The following is a 12,087-nucleotide window of genomic DNA, read 5'->3' as shown; positions in this document are numbered from 1 at the left end:
TTCCACACAAATAAAGTCAGACTTAAATAATTGGAAAAATATTAAGTGCTCTTGGATAGGCCGAGTGAATATAATAAAGATGACAATACTCCCTAAACTAATCTATTTATTTAGTGCTATACCAATCAGACTTCCAAGAAAATATTTTAATGATCTAGAAAAAATAACAACAAAATTCATATGGAATAATAAAAGGTCGAGAATCTCAACCTTTTGAGTTGAGAATCAACTCAACTTTCTTGAGGTAATTAATGAAAAATTAAATCAAATGAAGGTGGCCTAGCTGTACCTGATCTAAAACTATATTATAAAGCAGCAGTCACCAAAACCATTTGGTATTGGCTAAGAAATAGATTAGTTGATCAGTGGAATAGGTTAGAATCACAAGACAGAATAGACAACTATAGCAATCTAGTGTTTGATCAACCCAAAGATCCCAACTTTTGAGCAAAGAATTCATTATTTGACCAAAACTACTGGGGAAACTGGAAATTAGTATGGCAGAAATCAGGTATTGACCCAGACTTCACACCATATACCAAGAAAAGATCAAAATAGGTCCATGATGTAGGCGTCAAGAATGAGATTATAAATAAATTAGAGGAACATAGGATAGTTTATCTCTCAGACTTGTGGAGGAGGAAGAAATTTGTGACCAAAGATGAACTAGAGACCATTACTGATCATAAAATAGAAAATTTTTATTATATCAAATTAAAAAGCCTTTGTACAAACAAAATTAATGCAAACTGGACTAGAAGGGAAGCAACAAACTGGGAAAACATCTTCACAGTTAAAGGTTCTGATAAAGACCTCATTTCCAAAATATATAGAGAATTGACTCTAATTTATAAGAAATCAAGCCATTCTCCAATTGATAAATGGTCAAAGGATATGAACAGACAATTTTCAGATGATGAAATTGAAACTATTACCACTCATATGAAAGAGTGTTCCAAATCACTATTGATCAGAGAAATGCAAATTAAGACAAGTCTGAAATACCACTACACACCTGTCAGATTGGCTAAGATGACAGGAAAAAATAATAATGAATGTTGGAGGGGATGAGGGAAAACTGGGACACTGATGCATTGTGGGTGGAGTTGTGAACGAATCCAACCATTCTGGAGAGCAATCTGGAATTATGCCCAAAAAGTTATCAAACTGTGCATACCCTTTGATCCAACAGTGTTACTACTGGGCTTATACCCCAAAGAGATACTAAAGAAGGGAAAGGGATCTGTAAGTGCCAAAATGTTTGTGGCAGCCCTGTTTGTAGTGGCTAGAAACTGGAAAATGAATGGATGCCCATCAACTGGAGAATGGTTGGGTAAATTGTGGTATATGAATGATGTGGAATATTATTGTTCTATAAAGAAATGACCAGCAGGATGAATACAGAGAGGCTTGGAGAGACTTACATGAACTGATGCAGAGCAAAATGAGCAGAACCAGGACATCATTATATACTTCAACAACGATACTGTATCCAGATGTATTCTGGTGGAAGTGGATTTCTTTGACAAAGAGACCTAACTCAGTTTCAATTGATCAATGATGGACAGAAGCAGCTACACCCAAAGAAAGAACACTGGCAAATGAATGTAAACTGTTTGTATTTTTGCTTTTCTTCCTAGGTTATTTCTACCTTCTGAATCCAATTCTCCTTGTGCAACAAGAGAACTGTTTGGTTCTGCACACATATATTGTATCTAGGATATACTGCGACATATTTAACATATATAGGACTGCTTGCCATTTAGGGAAGGGTGTGGAGGGAGAAAGGGGAAAAATTGGAACAGAAGTGAGTGCAAGGGATAATGTTGTAAAAAATTACCCTGGCATGAGTTCTGTCAATGAAAAGTTATTATAATTTTAAAAATAATAATAATAAAATAAATAAATAAATAAATATCTTAACATTTCAAAAAAAAAAAAAAAATGGATCTACCAAATGCATTGGAGGCACTCCTTTGGTTCTCCATTTCCAGCAGCCTCCCCCACACTATGCTGATGACGTATAGGTCAGAAGTAAGTATCTATTACCTCCTCCAATCATTCATACAGGACTGAACACACCTTTCCAGAGAAATTGCGCTCAGTTCCTAAGGAACAAAATGTTCCATCACACAGCTGTCCTAAGGCATTTTTCACAAAGTCAGCATACCCATCAGTAGCTATAATAGTCTAGGTAAGTCTAGAAATAGTCTGGTTAAAAGAACAAGAGGAAGGCCTCCAATAGTTAGTGATATAGCACTGAGTCTGACTGTGTATCATCTCCTCACTATTACTACATGACTAGTTCAATTACCTTTCTCAGTCAAATCCTTAATCTGTCCTTCACATGCTGTTTTTCACAAAAGTCATAACAGCTAATAATCTGCAGTCTGCTTACAGCTTGTCATTGTCTTTTAGGTCACCTATAGTTTGATTCAGAGTGTGAAGCTCTACAATTCTGAGCTAGAAGGGTACTAGATAGGTCTTGTAGCAAAGAACCTCAAATGTTCTGTGCAGTTTTCCAAATTCAGTTCAGCTAGTCTCTCCCTGTTGTTTGATTCTGGGACAAAACTGCAGCATCCATTTACAGTAATCACTCAAGTTTTTATAAATTTACACATACACACATGCTCTAGCTTCTCTCTGTGAGTGTGTCTGTGTGTGTCTGTCTTGTCTCTGTCTCTCATTAACTCAGGGAACTGACTTTTACATTGAATGTTGTAATCTGAGCAAAGTGCATTTTCTTTAACCAACTTTACTTTTCTAGTGTTAAGAGCCTGATCATCAGCACAAACTCATTTGTAAATGGAATTATCTGGAAGACTTCACCAGTGATAAAGATTTCTTCTTCTACTTGGGCTCCATGCAGAACAACCTCCCAGATAGTTGCCATAGCACAGCTCTTTGTTTCGGTTTTGAAGTTGGGGTTAATGGAATTGGCAGCAAATCAATGAACAATATCTCTAATAGACTGCTTTTAATATATGTAATAGATATCTTGCTTAGAGACTGTAAACTTGCATTTTGTTCAGCTAAGTAAAACTTTTTTGAAATAAATAGCTGCAATAGGATCTCACTTTCTATATCTGTCAGTTGCATGACTGAAGATATAATCTACTATAGAAAACTACAGAGAGAAACCTGGTTGTTTCTTTCTCATATTTTCCTCAAGGATGTCCTTACACAAATATTCTATGTGGATGAGAAAGTAAGCATATAGGTACAGTAGTGATTGATTTTCTTGATAATTTTTATTTTTCTAACTTTTCCATCTTTTTGAAATCTTCTCCTGTTCAAAATATCTTGAAAAGGCAATCCCAATAAACTTGGGATGGAAAATGCTATTCACATCCAGAGAGAGAACTATGGAAACTGCATGTAAATCAATACATGCTATGTTCACTTTTTTTTTTCTTCTTTTTAAAAAAATTTTTCCAGATGCTCCAAGTCATTATTAATCAGAGAAATGCAAATTAAGACAACTCTAAGATACCACTACACACCTGTCAGATTGGCTAAGATGACAGGAAAAAATAATGATGATTGTTGGAGGGGATGTGGGAAAACTGGGACATTGATACATTGTTGGTGGAGTTGTGAACGAATCCAACCATTTTGGAGAGTAGTTTGGAACTATGCTCAAAAAGTTATCAAACTGTGCATACCCTTTGATCCAGCAGTGTTACTACTGGGATTATATCCCAAAGAGATTATAAAGAAGGGAAAGGGACCTGTATGTGCACGAATGTTTGTGGCAGCCCTTTTTGTAGTGGCTAGAAACTGGAAACTGAATGGATGTCCATCAGTTGGAGAATGGCTGAATAAATTGTGGTATATGAAAATTATGGAATATTACTGTTCTGTAAGAAATGACCAACAGGATGATTTCAGAAAGGCCTGGAGAGACTTACACGAACTGATGCTGAGTGAAATGAGCAGGACCAGGAGATCATTATATACTTCAACAACAATACTAGATGATGACCAGTTCTGATGGATCAGGCCATCCTCAGCAACGAGATCAACCAAATCATTTCTAATGGAGCAGTAATGAACTGAACTAGCTATGCCCAGAAAAAGAACTCTGGGAGATGACTAAAAACCATTACATTGAATTCCCAATCCCTATATTTATGCACACATGCATTTTTGATTTCCTTCACAAGCTAATTGTACAATAATTCAGAGTCTGATTCTTTTTGTACAGCAAAATAATGTTTTGGTCATGTATACTTATTGTGTATCTAAGTTATATTTTAATATATTTAACATCTACTGGTCATCCTGCCATCTAGGGGAGGGGGTGGGGGGGGTAAGAGGTGAAAAATTGGAACAAGAGGTTTGGCAATTGTTAATGCTGTAAAGTTACCCATGTATATATCCTGTAAATAAAAGGCTATTAAATTAAAAAAAAAATAAAAAAATAAAAAAAAAATAAAAAAATTTTTCCTCTTGTGGTTTTTCCCTTTTATTCTGATTTTTCTCTCCAACATGAGTCAGAAAGAAATATGTTAATATATATATGTATAACCAAAAAGAGTTATTTCTATATGTAACAAGGGAAAATAAAAATTAAAAAATAAATGAATAAAATATCTTGCAAATTCATTCTTCAATGTCTTCAAAATTATGTTTCCTCCAGGATATATTTCTTTTGCATGGATTTGAGTTTGGCTACTCTTCCTAACTTTACCTGTTATGTTTGAACTCTTTCTCATCTTGAGAGGAAGTTTACCCAAATGAGGTGATAAATATATCATCATCTATGAGAAGAAATCATTATGGAAAGCAACTCTACTTTTTTGCATCTGTTTGTTCTCTCCTCATAGTTGGTTTCATCTATAAATGCTCTCTGGATGACCTGGTTTAGCTAGATCTCACATCAAGCTCTCTAGCTCTCAGCAGGCTAATTTTCTCCTCAACTGTTTTTTTTTTTTCACTGTTTCTAATCTCCCCTCTATAATCTTTTGCAAATTAGCTAGTACTGGTGCCCTTGGCTGCCATGTCTCTGCCTGGCAAGGAAATAAAGTGTTTACTTGCTGGGGAAGGTTTTTTTTTTTTTTTTTTTTTTTTTGGTATCTTTATTGTTTTGCATTGAGGTTCAACTTCTTTTTTTAAAACTGTGTGTTAAGTTTTTATTCTCCCCCCCCATTTCCCATTTTTCAGAATGGACAGCTCATATGATCAGCTCATAGACAGTGCCATCTCATCTTTCTCCCTTCTTCTGATTTGTTACTGAATTTGCCCTTAGACTTAACCAGTCATCTATAATAGATCGCTGACTATAGTTGTTTCAGATCTATTAGGAAGTAATCATTTTCATTTATAGTAATATTATTCAAGGCTTATTTCATCTAGTGCCTTTCTGCTCTCTCCTTGGAAGAAAGAATTTATCATGTAAAAAGTGTGTTGTGACTTCTTAGTGATCTGCAAGCTTTTGGACTATCTCTTTTCAATCCTAAGTTACATATTACAATATAGTTTTTGCTGCCCTCATCATTGTCACCTTCATGTTGCCAATGATTAAGTCCACTATCTTAGCTTGGAGGATCTTGGTCAGCCTTTTCATAGAAAATGTCAACTTCAACCACTGCAATAAGATATTGACACATAAGCTGTGTGACACTCTGTTCACCAAAATTCATCTTCACTATGGAAAAGTGAGATGACCAAACATACTATGAAATGTTTCTTGGTGCTTTAGGGTAGAACTGCCAATTCATCTCATTCATCCTTCCAAGGAAAATTTATTCATTGTCTTTCCATTTAGTCACTTTTTTTTTAACTGTCTTTTATCTTCATCATAGTTCAATTTCTCAATGGTGGAATTTTAACTTGTTAGTCTTTGGACAAAGGACACACATTAAAATAACCAAAACCTAAATGAATGTTAAGATAAGTTAAGATCCATGTGAATTCCAGTATATATAACCATACTCTGCCTCATATTCCATAACCCTGCTACCATCACTGCTATATATGACTATGCTAAATATGAATAAATTTAGAGTAGTCAAGTCCAATGCCTCATTCATTACAGCATGGAGGGAATCTTGGGTTTCCAAAGGCTAAGCTACCACTATATGTTCTGACAGCTTTTAAGTATGAACCTTTTAAGTATGGATGCATAGACAATATCAATCACCCAAGGTTCAATACTGCTTAGTATATAGATAAAAAGGTTGGCTTGTTGTTGGATCATTTTCAGTCTTGTCTGGGGCTCTTCATGACCCCATGCAGATTTGTCTTGGCAAAGACAAGTATCTTTGTCATTTCCTTCTCCAGTTCATTTTGCAGATGAGGATCCTGAGGCAAATAGAGTTACACAGCTAGTAAACAGTTGGATCTGTCAGATTTGAACTCTGGGAGATGAGTCTTCCTGACAAGAGATCTAGCACTCAATGTCCTAAACCACCTAGCTGCCTTTAAAAGGTTGACTACTAAGTGATTAAGTTTTGCTGGGTTTTCTGTTGTTTTTTTAAACATGCTGATCTACAATACAGAAACAAATTATGAGATCATAGGATCATGAATCTAGAACAGGGGTCCTCAAACTATGGCCCCATGGGCCAGATGCAGCAGATGAGGACATTTATCCCCCTCACCCAGGGCTATGAAGTTTCTTTATTTGCCCACAAAACAAAATTTTTGTTTTTACTATGGTCTGGCCCTCCAACAGTCTGAGGGATAGTGAACTGGCCCCCTATTTAAAAAGTTTCAGGACCTCTGACAGAATCAAGAAGGGACCTCGGAGACCAACTAATCTAATGCCCAACTCTCTAAGGAAATGAGAAAAAAGCACAAATAATTACAATTTAATAATTACAAATGCTATGAGAAATTTGAGAGAGAGATTACTTTCATCTGAAGGCTCAGAGATGATTTCCTGAAAGAAGTTCTAAGTGGGCCTTTAAAGTGAAGAATTTCAAGAGGTAGAAAAGGTTTGGATGCAAGAGAAATTAAAGATTCTTGGCCATAGATAACAACATGAGTGACAATTTTAATTCAGACCTCTGACACCTGCAACATTGTTTGCATTCAACCCTGATAAATTAAATCATCATATTTGCACATTTTTATATTGGAAAGCAATGAACTCTACATCATAACGAATAGAAAGAACAAACTTGAATTTTTAGTCTGTACCTAGATAGTCCATTTCTGCCCTCAGCAAATCCACTGAGGAAGAAGCAGAATGAGTGCAGGAGGAATCAAATATGTGAAAGAGAGTGATAGGTAACAAGACTTTTAAAAAGTAAGCCAGGTTGTAGAGGGCTTTGTATGTTCCTTGAAGAATTTACTTAGTTTGGAGGGGAAAGTGATTTGCCCAAGCTCAAAGGACTTTAGCTCCAATAAACCTCAGGTTGTTTTTCAGGTTTTCCTCAAATACAAAAACATTATGCTAAAGACTTCAAAACCCTAACAAAAAAGGTCATATTATTCAGCTATATTTTCTCTATGACGCTAGGGGAAATTAAAACTACACACTTTATTCTCACATATTTAATCAGAAAGAACTTGGAAGCGCTTCTCTGCTTTTCCTCTTTGCCAAGACAAACACACCACTTAGAAATCCAGTTGATATGATGGAACAGCCAAAATAAACAGTATAACAGCATTCAAAGGATTTCAGTCCCACTTCTAGAACCACTGCACTCACCCGACAAGAGAATCACAGACAAGGATTGAAACAGGCATTTACAGGAACCAAGGATTGAACCAAGAGAAAAATAGGACTATGCCTAGAAGACTAAATTTCCCAGATCTCTATGCTGTGGGTTCAGTTCATCTATGAAATGCTTCCTTATTTCTTAATCTCCTTGTCCAAGATGCCAAGTTGTTAAACCCAGACCTATACAGTTCATCAACCCAACCCCCCACCTTGATTTAAAAAAAAAAAGACGGCAGCTTCAGTTTTATAATATTTAACAATCGTGTCAACAATTGAGTTATTAAAAAACCCAACCAATCAAATAACAACAAAAAACCCTATAAAATCAACCAACCCAATAAACATCAGTACTGCAAGGCTGTTACTGGGTCATATGAGTTTCCAGGATAGAACACAACTCCTTTGACACCTGCAATGTTGTTTTGTGTTCAACCCTGGTAAATTATATTGCCTTTTTAGCACATTTTTCCATTGGATAGTAATGAGATCTACATTGAAACAAACTAAATAAAGAACCAAACTTGCATTTTTAATCTCTACCAAGATAGGCCATTGCTGCCTTTAGCAAACTGACCTTACAAAAGGAGGACCTAATATTTTTTCTTGCTACCATTTGACTGGCTTCACTTCACAATCCCAAATAAATTGCAGTTTCATGCTTTAAGCATTCAATGCCATAACTGCTACTGTTTAAGAACACACAGATTATAAGTATTTTATTAGGGTCTATCATAGGATTCGATAGAGCAGAACTACTAACTTTACCCTTTTAATTAAAATCATGTAAGATGCTTTTAATTGCTTTTATTTCACCCACAAAGAAAAAAAAAAAGGAGGAAGACAATTTTGACACTTCTCTATTTGCCCCCCACACTGTTAACCAAATCACAGTAGCAGGCAGAGCTAATCACTAATGACTAAATAAAACTTCCTTCTTATAAAAGCATATCTATATACATACACATATACAAACATACATGTGTATGTATGTATGTACACATATTATACATACATATACATATATCTACATACAAGTATGTCTATATGCACGCATGCAGACACATATTCAGAGAAGAAATTGGAGCTATAGAGCTGTTTCCTTCAATGAGCTTACTCCTTACTTGATCCTTTCTAAAGGATACCATGGAAATTATGCAAAGGGATAGAAGACTTAATATGTCTTCAAAACTCATTTAGATAGCTAGATCAACTTCAAATTTCTCTCCAAATTCTACAGCTACAGTTTTAAGGGTTTTATGAAATAAAAGCCAAATTATTAAATGTACATTCTGTCTCCTAGACTCTTGTTAAAAACCAAATGGGCTATCCCAGGAGCTTCTATGGAATATGCCCCAGAATGAGTTAAAAGGGTTTACTTCACAGTCCACTGACTCAGAAGGCACAGCCATGGTTGTTTGGCAATTAAAAACTGTTGCTTTGCAGAGAGTGAGTGTACTGCAGTTCTACTTGGTAAGCTAGCTGTAAGCCAGTAACTGCAATGTAAATACTGACCATTCTAATCTTACTGACTACTGCTTAACCTTCAGACCTAGCAGCAAAAAAAGGAATAGCATTATGTTTCCGATGATCCGGAATTTGCCTAATTAAAATTCTTTTTTTCCCCAGCAGAGTCCCATGGTTTGGATCTGCCTTTTTTTTCCCTAAAAAAAAAAAAAAAAAATAGAGAAAGGGGGAACTGAGCTCTTGTCTCCAACATATAAAAATGATAGAGATTTTTTCCTGCTTCTGGAACCACCCATTTGCTGGGGCAGTGGTGAGCTCAAATACTGGAAGTGGTATCCGTCAGTGCTATGCAGGTTCAGAATTGAGGCTGCATTTTAAAAGTCAAAGGATGTGAATCTGAATGTTAAAATATCACTGAAGCATAGGAAGTCTCCCTCAGCTTTTAGATTACTTCTCCACCATTAGACTCACCACTGTCAGTATCAAGTTATATAAGCTAAATGATCTATCCACTCATCTGCCCCTACCCACAAAGCATCCCCCCCCACCCTAACCCTATAGAATACTTAGCAATTTCCCAAAGCACGAAGCTCTGAAGGAATTAAATCTTAACTGTAAGTAAAAAATACTTGCATAACATCAGTTGGAAGACATAACAAGGCACTAAAAAAGACAGTAAAATTCCAGCCTTTTGATAACTGTTAAGAGAGCCTTTCCTACAGATTAATTGTCATTCTGAATGTTGTCTAGTCTTATTCTATGTAGTTTTCTAGGCCACTAGCAAATTTCTATTTGGTTCTATGTTCTGTACTCCCTTTTTATTCACAGAATGGATAATCATCCACACTAACTATATGCAAGATGGTCTGATTTTTTTCTCCTCCCCCCACCACTAAAAACAAAACAAAACAAAACAAAACAAAAACCCTCCCCATGGAAGGGAAAAAAGTTACGAAGGATTTTGTAAAAAAAAAAAAAAAATAGGGGACCCGGTGTAAGCCCTCATGCCTCAGAGATTTCAGTCTCAATCACAACGCACAGCCAAGGCCAAAGAGCCCAGTGTCAAGAAGCGACTTTAAGATTAGATCTGTGCCAGAGTGCCACCTGTGACTTTACAGCGGCACTAGGAAAAAAAGACCCCGGTATCTACCTTGCGTCACTACCCCCGGGAAAAGTCGCCCACCAAAGGAACAGGTAGGTACGTGGCGAGCTTGGTTGATGGACAGAGAGAGGGAGAGAAAATCTCAGCCTAAATGGAACTCAACCTGTCGGGAAAAGCGCTTAGAAGTGGGTTCCGAGCTTTCCGGGGCAGCGGCTAGAGCCCCCGGGACCAGTACCCAGACAGTTCTTCTCTTTGCCCCCCCCCCAAGCGCCACCCCTTACCCGCGCCTCCCCACGAGGCGTGTCCCCGGGCCGTCCCCCGGCGGGGGGAGAACTAGGCAGGAGCTGCTCCGGCGGGGCACCTCCCCGCTCCGGGAGAAGCTGCCCGCCCGGGGCCAGGGACGCCCTCGGGAGGGGGGCGGAAGAGGGTGGGAAACGTGGAGCGCGCGAGCCTCCGGGAGTGGGGGGCTCCGGCCAGATCTGGGGCAAGGGGGGAGAGGGGATCAGCGAGGAGATCCCCGAGCCCGCAGCGCCTCGGGGTGGCCGCAGGGGAGGGCGCGAAGTGCGGCGCCGGGCGGGGCAAAGGAGAGGCGCGGAAGGGGGCACGGAGAGGGGCACCGGAGTGGGCAGAGGGCGCCGTCCCGGGGAGCGCAGGGCGCCGTCCCGGGGAGCGCAGGGGGAGCTGGGGAGCGCAGGGCGCGTCCCGGGGAGCGCAGGGGAGCTGGGGAGCGAGGGCGCGTCCTGGGGAGGCAGGGCGCCGTCCCGGGGAGCGCAGGGGGAGCTGGGGGAGCGCAGGGCGCCGTCCCGGGGAGCGCAGGGGGAGCTGGGGGAGCGCAGGGGGAGCTGGGGGAGCGCAGGGGGAGCTGGGGGAGCGCAGGGCGCCGTCCCGGGGAGCGCAGGGCGCCGTCCCGGGGAGCGCAGGGGGAGCTGGGGGAGCGCAGGGCGCCGTCCCGGGGAGCGCAGGGGGAGCTGGGGGAGCGCAGGGCGGTCTGGGGAGCGCAGGGCGCCGTCCTGGGAGCGCAGGGACAGCGCGTGCGGGGAGCGCAGGGGAGCTGGGGGAGCGCAGGGCGCCGTCCCGGGGGGCGCAGGGGGGGCCGGGGGAGCGCAGGGGGAGCTGGGGGAGCGCAGGGCGCCGTCCCGGGGAGCGCAGGGGGAGCTGGGGGAGCGCAGGGCGCCGTCCCGGGGAGCGCAGGGGGAGCTGGGGGAGCGCAGGTGCTGGGGAAGGGCGGCGGGCTCACCTTGTAGACATTCTCCGTCAGTCGGTGCACCTCTTCCGAGCGCGACATGGTCCTGGGTCCCGGCTGCACCACAGACCGGAGAGGAGCAACGGCTAGGCGAAGCCCGGAGTACCGGAAAAAGAAGAGTGGAACGCGGAGCCGCCGCGGCACCTCTTATAGTCTCTCCAGTCCCGCCGCCCCGCGGCCCCGCCTCCTGCCCGCAGCTGCCGCCCGAGCCGCTGCCGAGCCGACAACCACCACGACACCGCCTCTGCCTCCACCGATGCCGCCGCCCCCTTGCCCAGGGATAGCAGCGCCCCCGGGCCTGCCGGCAGCTCTCCCTCCTCCCACTTTCAGCCGTCGCTAAGCAACCAGCCGTCCCGCCCACGCACTCTGTCTCTGATTGGTGAAGATCAAGAGGAGGAGAAAACGGGGGAGGGCGTCAGGGGCGGAGACGAACGGCCCGTCCTCGTGCACCGATTCGTCAGGGCTTGTGTCCTTCTGCAGAAAGGAGGAGGAGGCGGGGGCGTGGAGGAGGCTTTAAGCCCATTGGGAAGGAAGGATGAGGGCGCCTCGGTACCAGCCTGCCTGGGGGTGAGGACGGAGGGGGCCTGGTGCAGCAGGAAGGAGAGA

The 12,087-nt window shown here is 41.5% G+C and overlaps 1 protein-coding gene across 5 annotated transcripts in view; it reads right to left on the bottom strand.

Moving 5' to 3' along the window:
- BAIAP2 (BAR/IMD domain containing adaptor protein 2) overlaps nucleotides 1–11,793 on the bottom strand; it is a 173,018-nt gene extending 161,225 nt beyond the window's left edge. For all 5 annotated transcript variants that reach the window (XM_031965612.1, XM_031965610.1, XM_031965613.1 and 2 more), the window contains exon 1: nucleotides 11,476–11,793. In XM_031965612.1, coding sequence (XP_031821472.1) covers nucleotides 11,476–11,523 — 48 coding nt within the window. In that variant the 5' untranslated portion in view covers nucleotides 11,524–11,793. The remainder of the gene's footprint in view (nucleotides 1–11,475) is intronic.
- Nucleotides 11,794–12,087: the final 294 nt, after the last annotated feature.

This window comes from Sarcophilus harrisii, chromosome 4 (genome assembly GCF_902635505.1).
Source record: "Sarcophilus harrisii chromosome 4, mSarHar1.11, whole genome shotgun sequence".
NCBI lineage: Eukaryota > Metazoa > Chordata > Mammalia > Dasyuromorphia > Dasyuridae > Sarcophilus > Sarcophilus harrisii.
This window is presented reverse-complemented; position numbering and strand designations above follow the sequence as displayed.